The 19,345-nt window shown below is 42.4% G+C and overlaps 1 protein-coding gene across 4 annotated transcripts in view; it reads left to right on the forward strand.

The window, feature by feature from the left end:
* The first annotated feature begins 777 nt into the window (after positions 1 to 777).
* The window catches only part of shc1 (SHC (Src homology 2 domain containing) transforming protein 1), a 23,113-nt gene continuing 4,545 nt past the window's right edge, over positions 778 to 19,345 (forward strand). Inside the window, exons 1-9 of one of the 4 annotated variants that reach the window (XM_086218432.1) lie at positions 778 to 974; positions 14,182 to 14,346; positions 14,479 to 14,549; positions 14,959 to 15,022; positions 16,030 to 16,149; positions 17,708 to 17,761; positions 18,179 to 18,230; positions 18,898 to 19,024; positions 19,099 to 19,246. In XM_086218432.1, coding sequence (XP_086074558.1) covers positions 903 to 974; positions 14,182 to 14,346; positions 14,479 to 14,549; positions 14,959 to 15,022; positions 16,030 to 16,149; positions 17,708 to 17,761; positions 18,179 to 18,230; positions 18,898 to 19,024; positions 19,099 to 19,246 — 873 coding nt within the window. In that variant the 5' untranslated portion in view covers positions 778 to 902. Of the gene's footprint in view, positions 975 to 12,627; positions 14,347 to 14,478; positions 14,550 to 14,958; positions 15,023 to 16,029; positions 16,150 to 17,707; positions 17,762 to 18,178; positions 18,231 to 18,897; positions 19,025 to 19,098; positions 19,247 to 19,345 lie in introns of those variants that run through there. The other 3 variants (XM_086218431.1, XM_086218429.1, XM_086218430.1) reach the window with 3 other exon arrangements.

Raw genomic sequence — 19,345 nt, forward strand, 5'->3', positions numbered from 1 at the left:
TTTTTATGATGTGGGGGTAGAATTTCTTCCATGACATCAGTACATGTACTATAATGACCCATATTACCAGTTACTGGAATATTCAAGTTCAATTGTGAGCCTTCTATATATATATACAAGGCTCACAATTGAACTTGAATATTCCATGAGTGCGTGTGAGCTGCCATAGTTAAATGGGTTTATTATTATTATATCATGGCCAAGTTTACCCGTCAAGTATGTTTTTGACAGAGTGGTTATGTTCATAATATCCAAAATACATGTTTAAAAAAGAATAAATGAATACGATATTAAATAAGTCATTCAAATAAATAAACCAGACCTTTTTATTAATATTTCAAATCCTTATTGAGGAATAACTTTTATGTTTTTCAGTGCATTAACTTCAAAATAGCCCAGTACATAAAATTCTGAAATCAAATGGCAGAAAGCTCCAGTACCTGAGACAGTATTGGAGGGCTGCTTGGTAAAAAGGTAACGATATTTTCTCAGAAAAACACAGGAACTAAACGACTAAAACGAAATTTAACTTGTTCTCATTTGAGTTATTTATTTAAGGTAAGTTCCCGTTCGGTGGGTTTGGCATTCAATTCGATTTCTTCTTTTTAACACGACTTGCCAGTGAATAAGCCAGGTGCACAAGCACACACACACACACACACACACACACACACACACACACACTCATACACACGAGCCAGATGACGTTGCCATTTGTTCGCGGAAGTGGCTTCTGTCGTGACCGTGGAGGGGAAGGCAGGAGGGGGAGGGGGAGAAGGAAAGGAAAGGAAAGGAGAGGGAGAGGGAGAGAGGAAAGAAAAAGTTTAGACACATCCCTTATGAAGTTAATCAAAAGTGCAAGGCACGGGGCGGACAAAACCATCGAGCCTTCGTCCTGGTAGATGACATTAGGCTTGAGTTTGGGCAGTCACATCTTTGGTGGGCAGGAGGGGCAACTCGAGGGAAGAGAGCTGGTAAGTTGCTCGTTTAAAGTTGAGCACACTTTTCTGAGGTTTGGACTCTGTGTGCTCTCCTTCGGTCTTCCCGCAGTTCTTCTACATAGACTGACCAAAAATCTTTGAGGAAATGGTTGACTTACTGGCTTTAAGACGGCCGAAGGGAAGAAGTGTTGTGTGTCTTGTGTCATATTTGGCCGCCAGCGTGTAAAGCTGCCAGGTTACTGTTAAAAGTATTACTCATAGTCACGCATAGCTGGGTATATATTTATGTATTTATATATATATGTGAGTGAGTGAGTGTGTGTGTGTGTGTGTGTTCCTACTCACGCTGTCAAACGAGTTCCAGGGTTGGTTATTTCAAGCTAAAGCTTTAGTAGATTTACAGTCACTGCGTTTAGTTATAAATAGACAACAATGACAGGTCTAAGCGGCCTAAATTTTGGGCTTTTTCAGTAAACGACTTAATGATAGAAGACAAAGCTATATTCACATGTTGATTTGGAATATAAGGTGAACCATAAAGTGTAAATCATAGAGACAAACAAAAAAAAAAGAAGAAAAAAAAATCCAAAGAGCAAAAATAACAGGAAATCATGTAGTGCAACATGTAACACACCACAAAAACAAACAGGAAATGCATCAACAAATTAAAAAAATAAAACAAAGTAGCTCATAGTAAGACTCAGAGGCAAATGAGAGAATGCAACAACAGAGCACCACCAACACCTTCAATTTAAATAGGAACAGACAGGCAATCATGATATTAACTTTTACGGGACTCTTAAAAGTGTATCCATTTAAACAGCAACTCGCCTTGTTGATCAGAGTGTGTCCTGATTGCAGGTGCCTGCTGAAGAAGTTAGTGTCGTTTTCGCAGTTTCGGATTTGTTGTGTTGCATTTGGCTGGTTAATGATTGTTTCTATGATCAACAGCAAATTAACCTTCACTTTTTTTGATTGTTTGATGCAAAAATGCCACTCTGGTGTACCTGTTTTTGTGTTTTATTGCACAATGCAGAACATAGTGTCATCTGCAGTGGCTATTGTAACCATTTTATCGACAAAATTATACAAATGATATGAGTTTTTATGTATCAGCAGATATTGGTACATTTTTTTAACATATCTGAGTTGCTCTCATGGCTAACGTTTGGATTCTAACTGTGCTCAAGGCATCCATCATCATCATCATAAATGATGATGAAACAACAATAAAAACAATTTATGGCCTTTTACAAATGTTTGGTAAATAAAGAAAAATGTCACTTTTTCAAAATCAGTGTTTACATATGTTTCAAGTACAAACTGTGAATATAACTTGTTATTGTACAGGTCATAATGCTAAATATTGACCATCTGCCAAATCAGTTCTTATATATCAGACAAAAGAGATATGACTATTGTGCGTCCCTTTTCTTAAGTCGATAATAAAGTGTTCCTGCGATTCTCTGAGTGCTCAGTTGTTTGTCAGATAAGCTCTCCAGCCTATCTCTGCATGCACACTCCAATCTGTACACAATCCCTCTGTGAGCTTGTTGTTACGGTCCACTACTCCTTCAGTGGTGAGTGTATCCATGGAGATGGATCAGCTAAACACACCTAAGATGTGTTGAAACGGGGTCACTGTGACCGAGCGAAAGTTCACCACGTAGAGGTGAAGGACAGACAGACTATTATGGCAACAGTCTCAAGGCTATGTGGGATGATTGAGGCAGCTGAAGGCAGTGGGCCCAGGGGCTCTTATCAGGGTCAGCCACACCACTCACACCAGCAGCCCCTGACGTGATATTATATGGTCAAGTTATCTCTGCTGATGAAATGGAGGGGAAGAGAAGGTCCAAATAACAACTGATGCGAAAAAGGGTAGATTCGGACATATGTCAGCAGCCAGACAAACAAGACGTACACACACATATACGAGGATAGCCCGACCTGTCAGTCAAAGCAGAGCATCTCAGTCACTCCATCACAGCATTGGTACAATCCAGAATCCTCTTGATTGAAATTGGATCTGTCCAGTTCTGCTGAAACTGTATCAATCAAGAGTGAAAGCCTCAGTCCTGATTGACGAGACAGTGTGACGCTTATTCCTTTGACAGGTGTGCGTGTGTGTGTGCGTGCGTGCGTGCGTGCATGCGCGCGGGCACTGGTAGACATGCATGCAGTAGCTCCAGGAATATGCTTTTTTTTTTTTAATAGAATTTTAGCACTGATAGTACCTGAATTAGCCTTGTGCTACTTTAAGCTTTGCCATTAACAAAACAACAGTGAAGTGCGAGGATGCTGTAAACATATAGATATACATAATACACTCTGCATATTTTTGTCTGATAAGTGTGCGTGCGTGCGTTTGTGTGTGTGTGTGTTCCGGTAACAAGTTGTAGGAGTTGTTTTCGAGGTCATAACATGGTTGTGTGTCTCTACCTCTACACAATGGGTCTGAGTCACAGCTGTGTTTCCTCCCATGCTGCTCAGCGATCAGACCACCGTGTGAACCTCACTTTAAATCTTTTGATCAGAAGCGGTGAAGTGTGAGGCTGCTGTAAACATATGGACAGTTGTAATACCCTTCTGCATCTTTTTATCTGATAAATCTGTCTATATTGGTGTGTGTGTGTGTGTGTGTGTGTGTGTGTGTGTGTAATGTAATGCTACTTTCTCCTCAAACAAATTCTGCTATTCCTCATAAGCTGTGATACTACGAGGAGGATAAATCATAAGTTGCGTCATGATGCAATGCTGCATTGATTCTTTCAGCTACTAATCTGACAAGTTTCAATACCTCAAATAGCTGCAATGCAGTTTAGCTTTATGGTTTTTGCAGCAGATGTGAAATACCATGATGACATTTTACTCAGTCAGTCGCCTTTTCATGAAACTTAAATAATGATAATAATTTGAGCATTTTATCAGTACAAGTCAAATACTATAGCCAAAAGTAATAAGCAACTTCTCAGTACACAATTAATGTATTTCTGGTCCACTTACTTTGTCCATGTAAACCAAGCTTTACTTGGTGTCATGTACACGAAAGGGGATGTGGTTAATGGTGGAATGAGTGTGAAAACATACATCTCACATGGAGGTCAGTGGTTAGGCAAACTTTTACTCTTGCTTGACTTGCTTGCTTGAGACTTAGGCTCTTTTTTGATAGGGCTGATGTACTGAAGAAGTGATGGAAACCACAATAAGTTTAAATGCACCAAACTTTTAACTCACCTTAATACAAAATAAATCTATTCTCCAGAAAGACATGCAGAGATTTAGTCCTCAGCTGAGGGTAACTCGATGCGCTTATTTTAGAGCAAATATGCTGTTCAGGGAAATGACTGATGGGCATCTCAGTGGTCACTACAGAGCTCCAGAATAAACTGAAGTTTAATGACATGCTGCAGTACTGGCTTTGATTTGGACTGAATAAAAGAGGAAGTGAAATGGAGAGTCTGGTTCTTTAAGAGACAAAGTAATTACCTCTATGAACTAACTCATTCATGAAGTAGTGGATGCAAATATGAAATTTCTCTTTTGCAGTTTTCAGAAAATTCCCTTTCAAATTGTGATGCATTTGGTGCAAATCTGATATATTTTGATCAGTGTTTTTGCACTTTTTTTCTCATACAGGGTTTGACACGCTTTGTAATCTGGTATTCTTTTCTGTCCCAACCACTTCTGTAATACTAATGTAATTTCCTCTTTGACTCTAGATGAAACCCCATTTCCACCATCCCACGTGTTTGTTCTCATTCTGCACACAAGATGATGATGCCCACACTGCAGCGTTTAAACTTGTCACTTAATTTTGTGTGGATATATACGTATATAATATGTATGTATGTATGTGTATATATATATATATATATATATAAAATACATACAACATAGCAGGTGTATTGATAAAACATGAAAAGTAACTAAAAACATATGTAAATCACTGTTTATGCTGTTTTTTTGAGGGATGGTGTTTCTTTATATTTGTAGGATCCCCAAATCTTTACAATTTTTCTTTTCGTAGTTTGAAATGGCAGCAGGGTGACACTTTGCGCGAGATGTAGATTTGGCACAAATTAAGTAAGAAAAGGGCAGTCAGATTGTGCTGAATCGACGGAAGGCATTTTAACAACAGGTTTTATTTAGCCCACCATTAATTTTCTGTTTTTGCCTTCCAGGGGAAAAGTTTGGCCCCCCCTGTCTTAGGATGAAAAATTGTTATGGTGGGGAGGTTTTATGTAACACAGTTAATAGTATGTAAGTACAGGGTATTGTTCTGATTTGGCGTCATTAAAAATTCCTGGTATTTTTTGCTAAAACAACACTTTTTGAATCTTATTTTTAAGGAATGCTAGAGGGCACTGGGAGAACGCATACCTCTGCCAAGGCAATATGACATCATTGGATACGGATCAGTTTCCGGATCAATTCCAAAATCTAATCAATTGTTCCTCAACACAAGTTCTATCATCTTACCAAATTGAATCAAAATCCATCCTCAACTTCTCGAGTCCTCTTGCAAACAGACAAACAAATAAACCGACACCAGTGATCACATTACTTCCTTGGCAGAGGTAATAAAGTCTTTTTTCTCCTTTATTGCTTCTTCTCTTCATTTAACTCTCCTCACCTTCAACACCGCAGTGCTTTGTTGTGTGTTGTAGGAAAGCATTAAGCCACACACACAGATTGAACTACAACTGCATAACGCTGGAAAATTTTTGACTTGAACATTCTACACTTATCTGAATGAAGTCAGTGAGACATTTTATCAGGCTGTACGCAAGATGGAACTGAGACCGTTAAAGCAAAAGGGAAGTTGTAAGTGGAGAGAGGCCGGAAGGGAATGATGGAAGGAGAAGACAGAGAGATGTGGGAGTGTGGTTGGAGGGGGTGGTGGAGTGGAGGGGGTTGGACTAACCTAAAATAGCCAGCTCACATGTTTGCTGTGTGCATGGAGCTTTGAAACTGGCAGAAAGGCCTCCTGCTGAATGCTTTGCTAATCTAATGTTCACTCTACACTCTAATTTCTCTCAAATTTGATTGCTGTCTGCATGAGCCCGTAAGTGCGTGTTTGCACTTTTTTCTTCTTCTTTTTTTTTTTTTTGATCAGTCATGCTCCCTCCTCCTGTTCCTGTTGCGCTCATCATCTTCGTCATGTCTCTGTAATAGGAACTGATGTTACACAGCGTCTCAGCCCCGTAGGCGAGAAGTTAGACAGCCATAGGCCTGTTTACTAAGCAATGTTTCTTTTTTTTTTTTTTTTTTTAGCCTTGTGTGAGTGAGGCAAGTCAAATGAGATTATACACACACAGACGTACAGTTTAAGAGCAGATGTGGCCCTGCAGCATGTGCATTACATCCAGAGCTCTGTCTCAGCCCGTCGGACTGTTTTCATCTCATGCTGGTGAGCTGCAGTCTCCATCTACAGCACGCATAGAACCAAGTGGTGCCGGGCAAGCTGAGACACAAACAGCCTACACATGCAGTCGTTTCAGTTAATTCCTGTCATTCCGAAGCCTGTGTTCCAACATGCTCACTGGATTATTCTCTTTCTCTCTCTCCTCACTCTGTCTTCCTCTCACTTTCTGTTACTCTCTCCCACTCAATCTTGCTCTCTCTCTCTCTCTCTCTCTCTCTCTGTCGCTCTCTATCTATCCTTCTCTCTCTCCCTCTTATATCAATGTTGTGCGCTTCATCAACTGCAGCATTTATATCAAGAGGTCCCATGACCCTCTTCACAGCTGATCCAGGGAGCAGTGCATGCTGGGAGTCAAGAAGCTGCAAGGGAAACATCGGAGCAAGCTGTGATTGGCTCCTTATCTTTGTGTGTGTGTGTGTGTGTGTGTGTGTGTGTGTGTGTGTGTGTGTGTTTATCATGCGCTGATGTGCACTTTGGTGTTTTTAGGGTTAAAGACTGACAGGCAGCCTGTGTTGGCCAATGGAATATGTGGTAAGACATCAGATGATACAACCACTGAAGCAAAAACACATTGTGACACTGTGGTGAAGGGTTTACTTTTTCTGATCTTAATTTACTAAAATTTGTATGTCTGATATGTAAATCACATTGCAGTTGTGGTTTTTATTTTAGGTTAAAAAATTAATTAAAATAAGCAAACCCTCCTGACAATAATAATTTGTTCCACTTCTCTTAAGAAGGATTTAAAAACTAATCTCATATTTAATAGATCTTTCTAAATTTAGGGCTGCATGATTAAGGAAAAAGTCCCACAAATGAGTTTTCTAGCTTTTGTTAGTATAGGGGTGGTAATAGTGTAATGCTAATAAAGAAATCCTGTTTAATTTCGATAAGACCTTGTAAAATGTTCCTTGTGTCCTACATTTTTATTTTTCATGTATCACAATTCAGTTTTCTCAAAGTGTAATTTTAAGGAGCGTTTATTAAAGCCTGAGTCTCTGAAATGAAAAAAGTTGAGCTTTGGCTGACCCATTGAGATTGATTTCAGCAGCAGCAGAAACTGGGGCATTTTTCACACAAAAAAAGAAAAAAAAAAGGTTGAGCTAAGCACAGTCTCATAGCAATACTGTATGATGTATTGCACTGTTGCACCTCCTTACAGTGATTTTAAAAAACAACATTATTTTATGCTGTACATGTGGTGCCTCATTTCATTAAATGTTTTCCCTGCAGCATTCAACAAGCGCAAGAACGCAAGTCATGCATGATTAATTGTGCAGCCCTGTGTATGTAGATGTGTATCTCCAGTAGCGCTGTTTATACACTTCTGCAATAAAAAAAAAATTGTTAAGATAGAATACACTAGTTTAAGAAAACAACACTGTGCTATTTTTCTGTTAACCCTAAGCCACAGTGTACTGTGTGTTGTACTGGTTTCAGTCATGGTGTGTGTGGAAACTTCACGGGACACTATCATACCAATCACCACACATCAAATCACCGTGAGGGGAAAGATGATGGAGATCACCTTGAATGACACTTTAGTTCTCTGTACTTGTCTGATTTCTGAGCCTTCACAACCCTGAGAGTACTCCATAATGAGGGTGTAGTGGTCAAATGTAGTACTGCAACAACACTGTTTTGGGGTGTCATCTGAGGACTCCTCACTACTCCCCCTGTCTGGTTCAGAGGTGTCATTCGAGGACTCCTTGCAATTCAAACTTTATTGTTTGGAGTGGAGCTGCAGAAATGAATCGACCAATATAACAGTTGATTGAAAGAAAATTAATCACCCACTCTCTTGAGCTTTGATTAATCTTTTTTTTGTTATATCAAGCAAAGATATCTAACATGCACTGCCTTCCGTCTCCTACATACAAGGGTTTGCTGCCTTCTTTTGCTCATGTATGACATATTTCTGACATAAAATGAAGAGTCTCTAAATTTGGGACTGTTAGATGTACAAAAGAAACAATTTGAATATATTACTTTGGGTTGAGCATCTGTCACATTTTCCACAAATTCTTTTTTAATTGACAATTGAATTAAAATCTTTTATTGACAATACAAATAATCGTTAGCTACATCCCGAGTTCCCAGGTATTGTTTTAGGGCTCCTTTGTCTGGTTCCGAGGTGTCATTTGAGGACTCCGTAGTACTAACCCTGTTTGGTTCCGAGGAGTTATTTGAGGACTCCATACTACTCACCCTGTCTGGTTCCGAGGTGTCATTTGAGGACTCCGTAGTACTAACCCTGTTTGGTTCCGAGGAGTTATTTGAGGACTCCATACTACTCACCCTGTCTGGTTCCGAGGTGTCATTCGAGGACTCCTTCTATTCACCCTGTCTGGCTCCTGTGGCACTATTTGGGTAGTTTCTTCTGCTTTCTGCAACACTGCTTTCTCATCAGATACACACTTGAATGTCGATACCAATCACGGGGAAACCTGCCCTCCGTCTACCTGTACAGAATGACTCACTTATTGCCCGCTAATAACATGTACTTTCCTGCAGAGAACTTTAACCATGTAGGGAGAAGTAGAACATTTAGAATGTGAGTACCAGTGTTTTTGTCTTTTCTTTTTTTCTTGTTTTTTTTTTCTTTTTTAATCTGTCCACGTTCAACAAGGTTACACAGAGTGACCTCATGTCACACTATACAACCCACAGAGGGAGCATCAACTGTCCCCATCCGCGCGTTCTTTCTTCTTTCACTCCATTTCTATGGTTACTTAACATGAATATGGGAGGAGCCTTGACTAGCCAACATGGACCCCCCCATCCCCCATTCCTCCCTTATTGCACATCTCCCCTTGGATTGTTTGCATTAATGTGCAGGAGTGCAGCATCTCACTGCGCATACACATGTGCACTGCTAATCTGAGGCTGCAGAGGGGAGGTGGGGGGGAAACAGGAAGGAGGTAGGATGGTAGAAAAAGGAGGTGGGGAGGGCAGAGACATCAGCCGAGCGTGTGTCTGTGTATGTGTGTGTTTGAGAGAGAGAGAAAGAGAGGGTGAGAGACGGTAAGAGAGAAAATGGGAGGCAGCATCACCCACCCAGACAGGGAGGAGGGGAGGACAGACAGCGTGTTCGTCCCTCAAACTGAGGTGGAAGGAAAGTGGGGATAAGAGGCAGTCGAGAGGGGAGAAGAGGAGCACAATGAAGTCTTGCCATTGTCCACCCTGGCTGCTCTGCCATTTCACCATCTGCTGAGAGAGAGAGGGACAGTGAGAGAGAGAGAGAAAGAGGAGGGAAGCGGAGGAGAGGATAGTTGGAGAGGAGCAGCCGACAGTGACTTTGTGAATTAATCGAGCGGAAGAGCGGATCAGAGGAGAAGCACGTTTTTCAGGGAGTGGAGGGACGAAGAGCCTGAAAGAGGAAGAAGAGGACGGATGACCGGATAGTCTTTGGCTGTTTAAACATTAATATGGTTCTCATGTGAACACGGACCCCAGCTTTAGATAAAATCACCATGGATTATCAACTGTATGCTTTTTAAACAACAAAAAAGAAACTGTTAATGCTTTTAATTGATACAAAAAAAAGAATTTGAAAATTTGATTTCACTTTGTACACTCCAGTTCAATAGTTGTTGTTTTTTTGTAAATATAGACTGATTTTCTATTCTCTATGAGTATTAGATTTACAATCATCTTTGTTAGCTGCTGCACAGAATATTCAGGTTGTTTTTATGCAAGTTTTTTAAACATCCTTAATAACTAGATAATTAGGATTGTGTTATTTGTACTGTTATTAGGATTGTGATTTATTGTTTTTTGTTTTTTTTATTGACATCAGGCATACAATTCTACATGCCCTAGTTGGAGTCAGTGCATGCCGCCAACATGGGATGTCAACATTGATTGGGTTTTATGGCTGGCGCGACGCTGGTCAAACTTTGATCATTTCCTGAAAGCTATTGATCTTTCTAGGAGTCTGTAGTTTTTCCTCCTATTGGATGAAAAAAAAATAATGTGGAACCTTTTGTTGCAGCTGTTAGCCGCTGCCGTATGATTTGACAAACCAGTTCCCTCTTTGTCTGCCGTTGTCGGGACTTCTCAATATACGTCCTCTGCAGGCATCTCTTTTATTGTCTGTTGCCATAGCAATGGGCTGCCGCGTCAGGCAGAGAAAGATGTAAAGTTCTTATTTCTTGTCTTATATTCAAAGTTGGTGCTGCTTAGTTTGGTAATTGTATATATTTAGTAGATAAGAACCAGTAGACTGGATTAGTTGTGTACAGTTTTTAGGTTGGGGTTTTTTTTCTTGGAGATCGTGTGTGGGCTTTTTTTTTTCTTCCATTTTTTTCTTTTTTTTTTGATTACTCTATGCTTTTTTTGTGTCGACGCTGAGCTCGGGATTCTCCGAGAATCAGGGTTGTTTCAGGTCACCTGGTCCCCTTGCTGCCTCCCCCCATTGTGTTTATTCATCCTGTGCGAGTCAGCTCAGCCTCGTTTGTCCTGAACTCACCTTTACAAGCAGCAACTATCAACTGCTGTCATTGGTCAAGTTGATGTTCCATGATAAGCAATGACAGAAATGACTTCAGTTTTTGTTGCACTGGGACATACATCTCCTCTAATTGCTGATTATTGGGTGTGCTACGTTTGACACGGACAGATTCTTTTACTGTCTTTGTCTCAGTGAACTCTTTCAAGGCAGTGACCCTCACTTGTCTCCTCTGGACTAAAAACATCTTCAGGCAGGCGAGGGTTAACTGTTATTAAAGCATTTATGTACAGTTGAGTGTGAGAGAACACAACTGTGCTTTCATAGCTAATAATAGGAAGTCTATTCACATTGTATCTTTTGACATTTTTAGGATAAAACTGTTTTTATTAGCTGTGGGTTTTTGTTTGTTCTGTAAATACAGGGGTGTCTTTTGTGACTTTTTCAGCCATATTTCTGCACAGCTGTGTGGAGATCACCCCAGCCTGTCTGACAGTGTGTGAGTGTGACTGGATCCTTCATGGTGCTTATCAGCCAGATGGATGACTAGCTAGAATTGCTAGACAATCCCTCCGCGGTGCTAGACTGGTGTAGGCGACTGTTCGTTTGCCATGCATCCAACGCCCACCACAAGCTGGTGCTCTGTACTTCAGTTATGTTCTGAAGCGTCGGTGTACGGAAGAATCAACTTTTTCTCTTGGTATCACTGAAACACTGGTGCCAAATTCACAACCAAGTGGAAGTGGTGTGAGCAAGGTGTGTGTAAACCTTGCTTTCCTTTGATGGTGTAAAGGTCAGGAGATTGTAAATATGACTAGTGCCTGAACACTGCTGAGGTGTAGGCTAGCCAGCTCGCTGCAGCCTGTAGGTGTAGCCTTGCTTCCTACTGAGGGCAAACCGCTGCAGACGTGTGTTTTTTTTGTGGGACTTAAGGTTGTGAGAGACTGTTAATGTAAACAGACTGTTGTTTGCCTTTGAGGTTGGACTATGCAGAGTATGAGATGTTCCATGGCATCTGTACTGTAGTTTGTAGTCGAGAGCTAAGCTGCGGCTTGATAAGCTCTTCCTTAGATAAGGGAGGAAGGAAGCAGTTCCCTTAATCTAACATATCACAAGGGGCTGTGTCAACGCTTTTCTCTCAGGTAACCGACTGTATTCTGAACTTGTTTGAGGTAGGCGCTAATGAAGATGTGAGAGTATAATAACAGAGTGCAGGTTTAACTGAGCATTTCCAGCTGGGTGAACGAGTTCATGTTGAACTCCGACGAACCTCCAGCATCATTCAGGGAATCCTGGGTTGGAAGTTCAAAGTTGACCAATCAGGTCTCATTCCCATCATAACAGACCCACCGTTGGTTGTCATCAGCCAATGACCTACATTCTCTAGAGTTACATCACCACCGTGCTACTGCAGTGTGTGTCACTATACCAGACACAGACAACATCTCAGATTCAACCTACCAATTTCTAATGGTGCTCCAGAAAAAAAACCATCCAAACTGAGGTGGCCAGTTGTAGGGCAGCCTCACTTGTTTTATCAGGAACTTCAGTCAGGGACGGGCCCAACTCTGCTGGCCCAGTCTTAACTTATTTTCCTTCTCTTTCTTATGTGTGTCTATATAGGTGACCATGCCTAGCCTTTAGCCATCCCTCTTGAGGAAGGAGGCAGGGAGAAGGGGCTCACCATTAACATATTAGACAGAGGGACTGTTAAACAGGGCAGCCTGGAGAACGGGCAAGCACACGAGGGAGGGGGTGAGGGGGAGATCATCTGGAAGAGGAGAGAGGAAGTGGTGGCACGGGAGAGGGCGGAGGCATTGGAGAGACAGAGGTTAGCAGAGTACATTGTGTGGAGGAAGAGAGAGGGCTTCCAGGAGAAGAGAGATAAGAGAGACAAGAGTGCAGAGAAAGGAAAAGATGCTGTGCCAGAAGTGATCTGGAAGAAGAGAGAGGACGAAGAAGGAGATGCAGGGAGGGACAGAGCGAGGGCCATTCAGAGTGGACATGAAACCGTTTGGAGGAAGAGAGAGAGGGAGTGAAAGTAGGTGCTAAAGAAAGAGTGCTGTTACCAGGAGTTGGACACTAGCCATACTTTAGTAAGCCTCCTTTCTCTTCATTTGAGCTTCATTGAGCTCTGCAGGTGCTTGTTGGAGTATCAACCAATAGAAGCTGTGTATGTGTGCTGGCGTAGTACCGCACGCAGGCCCCTTGCAATCCCCTCGTTGGCTGCTAATAGGATTTTTATGGGCCTGTGTCAAGCGGGATAGAGCTGCCAAGGGAAGCTGCTCCACACACACAAACACACACACACACACACACATTCACGGTCAAAGAAGCATTCCCTCAGAGAAGTAACACACACATGCGAGGGAGTGTTGAGAGACAATCACTTGTGTTGATTCTCCATGGTGCTGGCGACAGCTGGATAACTGGCCTTCACTGAAGGCTATTAAATTGGGACAAGATACTCACAGATATTGTTTTACATGATGGAAAAAACAGTTGATGAAGAGGAACACTTTGTCGAGAGCTAAGACCATGTCATCATCAGTCTCCAGGAACAAAAAGGACACTGATGCAGATTTGAAAAGCCAACTGATGACAACATGATCGGCACTGGTGCACTAAATGCAAACTTTTTTCATCTGCATCCTACCATCACATGGGACACGCCACTTTTCCTCAGCGCCTTTTCTAATTCTGCTTTCATTGTGGATGAAGCCATTTTTAAAGCAGTTCAGTTTTGGCTGCCTGGTAATAAGTGGAGGACAGACAACCAGACAGATGGATGCAGGTCTTACACGGAGGAGACAGACAGATGGCTGTGTGTCCTTTAGAAAGAAAGTTTGAATTCTGAAACAAAGAGACTTTGATTGAATCACTAGAGCCTGTGTGGACTTGTGCAGATATAAAACTGATACTGCCGGATCACTATGGAGCTTGTCCCAAAAACTAAGTACACCCACTTTCGGAGTGAATCCCTAAGCTCAACCGACGAAACAAATTCCAATCCATCATCCTTCCCTCCTTCCAGTCCTGCTACTCCTCTAACTCCCTCCACTGGTTTACCTTCTTCTCTATCCTCCTCGTCTCTCACTCCCATTTTGCCCCCCTCTTCTCCCCACCCGGCTGAGAACAGCCCCACCACCCTCTGCTCCTTCTTCCCCAGGATGGGATCCCTTCGTCTGGGTGTCTCTGCCACTCTCCTCCCAGGACTAAAGGCTTCAAGCAGGCCGCAGCAGCCTCAAGCACCTGTTGAATCGTCTGGGGATGACAGGAGCAGTTCTAGCTCGTCCCCACCGCCCCATCACACAGCTCCCACTCTAACTGCTCCTTCTCCACCTCCCCGTCCTCCTCTGCAGGACATGAACCGGCTGGGAGGGGCGTCCAGAAGGGCACGGGTGGAAGGAGGGCAGCTGGGAGGAGATGAGTGGACACGCCATGGCTCCTTTGTCAACAAACCCACGCGTGGCTGGCTGCACTCCGACAATGTGGTCAGCACCACCGGTGTTTCCTACACTGTACGGGTGAGTGATTGACTGCCTTTCTAAAACATATATATGTAAAATCATTTTGTTCACTTAGTACATTAAATAAGAATGGAAGCTGTTGCTTTATTGTTCTGCTCATAATGTGTTGCCTTCCTGTTTCCTGTGCAGTACATGGGTTGCGTGGAGGTGCTACAGTCCATGCGAGCGCTGGACTTCAATACCAGAACTCAGGTTACCAGGTGAGACAACGCAGGGCTCATGTGCTGCCATTCCTCATGCGTGTATGTGAGGGCGTTATGATAAACGTGGGGTTAGACTTAGAGGAACATTGAACACACACCGCTCTTCTCTTGCTTGCCTCTTTCTTTCTGCATTAGTGCCTGACTGTGTGTATGTGTGCACATGTCTACTGCTCTGTCAGCAGCACCCCCCCCACACACTTCAAATTAGAATGTTCTGGAATCCTGGTGGTTTCCTTCTGGTTTCCGTAGTGATGTTTGGCTCTGTGGCCAGGACTAGTACTGTTGCCAGGGATAATAAATTCAATCACCCACTGCTAGGTCTCATTTAATACACAATAATGATATATCCAGGACGGTGTTGGTCTTGATAACATGCTATAACACTTGCATGTTGTTAATGTTTCAGGGAGGCTATCTCAGTGGTGTGCGAGGCAGTACCCGGAGCCAAAGGAGCCCAGCGCAGGAGAAAGGTACACAGCATGCACAATGGCCCCAGCACACACCCATACAGACCATTATTTATTTATACGGCTTAAGTGGGCAGCAGTGGTAAGAGATTTTCTGGATGAGAGCTAGATTTAGCTGGATTGTCCACTCTGTGGTCAGTTGGCCATTCAGACACACACTCTCCTCGCACACACAGATCTTGATTTAGGTTGATTGTAAACTTATGCGGTCGGCGGCCTTCTCGCAGGTAATTACTATTTACTCTGGTTCATTCTTGCCCTGTTGTTGCATGCAAGGCCGGAGAGGTGGAGTTGCTGATTTTATGGAGCCAGAGAGACATTACAGATAAGCAAGTCAGAGCCGACAGTCTGCTTTATGTGTCTGAAGTGTATCGCTGTAAAACAACAACAACAACAAAAAAAGTTCATAAAACAGGTGGTTAAATCCAGCTGTGAGCAACCATTTCAGGGTTTGACCAAAGAATGTCTGGCAGTACAGCACAGCAGACAAACAACAGCTTTAGCATGTAAATTATCCGAGAATACATTAAACTAGTCTATGCCCTCCGGTTTGGCTGGACTGAGGTTAATGTGGCTGAGCATGTACGTCCTTGCCTTGATGGACGCACATTTTTTTGCAGCATACTCCAAATATTCTGGAGCAGATATGGATGAAAGCCATGAGAACAGGAGGGTTGGGATAAACGGACTGGCACAATAGCGCTGGCGTGGGCTCTGCGATGGTCTTGGCCCAGCCTACAGTATGTGAATTGTCCTGTCTACGTCTCATTGGTCACAGTTGGCCTTGGAGACAGGATCACTTTCACAATTGCAGCTGTTCTCTGGTTCCCAGTCACAGGCATTTCCACACATGAACCCATAGACTCCCACACAGCCAGAGAGCACTCAGTGGATGACTTGTTGAAGCTAAAAACAACAACATCAACAACAATAGCAACAAAAACCCATTTCCTGTTTTCTGTTTCTGCTCATTGTTTATTACTCTTCGACCACATTTGTCTCGTTCGCAGCCTTCCTCTCGATGTCTGGCGTCCATTCTGGGGAAGAGTAACCTGCAGTTTGCTGGCATGACGATTAGCCTCACCATCTCCACCAGTAGCCTCAACCTGCTGGCCTCTGACTGCAAACAGGTGGGATTGAAACCATTCTCACTGAACCTCTGTTGGTATTTTGTACATTTGTGACCATGACCAATTATTTATTATTATGTGCTAATCGGAATTCACAGCACACAGAATACGAATTTTGGTATTTGGTATTTTAACAGATATGTTTTTAAGTAATGATTTAACTGATTTAACCTGCTAAGACCAAAGGGAAAAGAAAAAAAAAACAATATTTTTGGAACTTTCCTCCCAAAATCTCAGGCCGTTCTGAAAAACCTTCTCAATGTCTACCAAAACTCTTTGTGTGCCTCTGTAGCAGACAGAAAGATGAAATAAATTGATTAAATATATTTAAAAAAATCAACAAAACCAAAAAAATGAGGTTAAAAAAACAACTAAATTAAAAAATTAAAATTAAAATTCACACCAGCATCATCATTATGCTTCTTCTACCTCCCTGATCAAAGTTGATCACATATCCGCAGCGCTACATGGCTTAGGTGTGATAAAGCAACTTCTTTTATTACCCCAAAATGTCTCCTTGCCGGCAGCTAAAGAATGCCCACGGTGAGACACGTTGACAATGGAAGTTTTCATTTCTATGTCAGTAACAGTCGTCCACCCACTGCTGAGTTTCTCTTGTGCTATTTTCTGCCAATTTATTAATCTCTCCCAAGTCACAACCATCTCTCTTTGTTGAAAATGTTAGAAAAAAAAGCCACCCGCAGCAGTGTTGCATCATCAGGCAGGTCGATGGTGATCAATCGCTCTTCCAGCCTGGGTGATAATTCTCTGGATGAATCCGACAAACTCGTCCAAATCCTCATCTTCCTCCTCCTCGTCCTCCTCCTCCTCACACAGCTCCCTTATCCACTAGTCTCTGTCCAGTGGGTCAACAGGCTCCTCCAAATCTGTGTCCGCCACTTCATGGTCGTATTCTTCCTCCTTCATTTGCGCTCCACTCTCTTATGTCATCGTTTTGAAAAGGGCCTCAAAGGACTTGGATGTTGTATCTCGTCTTCAAGGGACAAGAAAACTTTGCTTCTGGTTTTACAGATAGAACAAATAATATATTGAAAAAGGTTTTCCCATTTTAGGATTTAATCATTCACTAAGTAAATAAATCAAGTTGATGACCTCATCTTCACTATTTGGTACGTTCTTTGGCTAAATTCAACCCTCACCTGCTTTGTTTGAGTCCTTCGTCATCCGCATTATGTTTGTGTGTAGTATACACACGACATGTAGAAGCAAAGAAGCAAGCCACAGCATATACCCATTCATAAATAAAGCTTTAGACCACACAATGTTCAGGGAGCACTAGCAAGTGTTGATGCTGATATTGATCCGACATGTGCAAATGAGGAAGATTGTTAAAAAGGTGTTCCAGCTATTTGTCCTTAGTTTTTTGTATCTCTTCTGCAGTTTGTCACACTCAGTGGAGGAAAAATCACGTCTCAGTAATGATTCCTCATTTGTCTCCATCATATGCGTTCATTTCACTTCCCATGTACTTCATGTCACCCATCTTTCTTTCTCTCGCTTTCTCGTTCTCTCTCTTTCTCTTTCCTTTTCTTCACAGATAATCGCCAATCATCACATGCAGTCCATCTCCTTCGCCTCTGGAGGCGACCCAGTGAGTCACCCAACCCTCTCCCTCTCTCTTTCTCGCCCTCTCTCTCTCTCTCTCCCTGTTTCTCTGAGCTCTAATCTCTCTCTCGCTTTTTTTCCATCTTTCTTCCGCCAGCATATCCTTCCTTCCTGTCTTCTGTCATATTTTATTCCTATGAAAACCACTCACTCCATTGCTGCCTCGCCGGTTTGCAGTCCTTCTCTTCCAAGCTTGATCTCATTATTACTTCATGTCATTTCTCTTTCAGCTCACTGTGTGCTGTTTAACTCCTGTTAAAGGCTACAGCTTTTTCTTGTTCTTTCTTCTCTTCAACCTCTGAATTCTAAACCTGCCTTTAACTTCTTCCACCTATCGATTTCTATCTCCCCCAAACCCCTGTCCTCCTCCCCCTAATTGTCTCCCCCCCCCCATCTCCCTCAGGATACGGCTGAGTACGTAGCATATGTGGCCAAAGACCCAGTCAACCAGAGAGGTGAGCAGAAACAGCGAAGTGACACCTCTACTCTGGCAGCATTTGCCACTTTAGTGGCACTTTATAAAGTTGAAGAAAAGTGATGTTGAACTTTGTCAAGCCCTCGGTGCGCACGGACCTCTGATCACGACAGAAGTCTAAATATATCCGTTGCTCCTTGGATACCAGTCACATATTTTTTTCTCTCAACATTCTCTCTTATTGCACTGTGATACAGGAGATTTCAAGATTCCCCCCCCCCCTTTCAGCAAATACTGCAAATTAATACTAACAGTCAAATTATATAAATGAATCCAAATTCCTTATTTCCGTTTGAACTTGGCTAACCACCCACTCGAGCTCAGCTATTACAGACCCAGTGTGCAGAACAAAGAAACGGTACATTTACTACTGAGCAGGCATAACAATCTACTTTTTTTTCCATGCTTGTATGCAAAAAATGTGGGAACTGCAATTTGATTTTCCATGCAATAAAGTTGAATAGAGGATGGAAGACAATTTATTGGTTCTGCACTCAGTGCAAATTAAAAAATCTATTAAGTCTTTGTGCTTACATCAGGCACATTAAGATTCTAGCAACATTAAACACATATTTGAATAGAATTCATCATCTTCTTTTATGTAAGTGACATAAAAGCTTTTTGTCCTGGCACCACCTCTCTTGCAGCGTGTCATATTCTGGAGTGTTCTGAGGGTTTAGCCCAGGAAGTCATCAGCACCATCGGACAGGCCTTCGAACTACGCTTTAAACAGTACCTGAAAAACCCACCCAAACTGGTCACGCCTCATGACAGGTACAAGTCTATACTGTATATAAGCACACTGAACCCCCCCCCCCCCTAATGTGTCCATCATCATTCTTCTCCAGGATGGCCCCATTTGATGGCTCTGCATGGGAGGAAGAGGATGATGAGGCTGCTCCTCCTCCTGAGGTCCCTTACTATAACAATTTTCCTGGAAAACAGCCTCCCCCTGGTGGACTGGTTGACATGAGGACCCGCCCAGGAGCTACGCTGGTAAGAGAGGAGGAAGGGATTTACAGACACACACACACACACACACACATTATTCAAGAAACTCCTAGTGTCAAAAGATGGGTCTCAACTAGATCTTAG

The sequence above is a fragment of the Aulostomus chinensis genome, chromosome 11 (genome assembly GCF_037954235.1).
Source record: "Aulostomus chinensis isolate RoL2024-O1b breed Wild chromosome 11, RoL_Achi_v1.0, whole genome shotgun sequence".
Classification (NCBI taxonomy): Eukaryota; Metazoa; Chordata; class Actinopteri; order Syngnathiformes; family Aulostomidae; genus Aulostomus; species Aulostomus chinensis.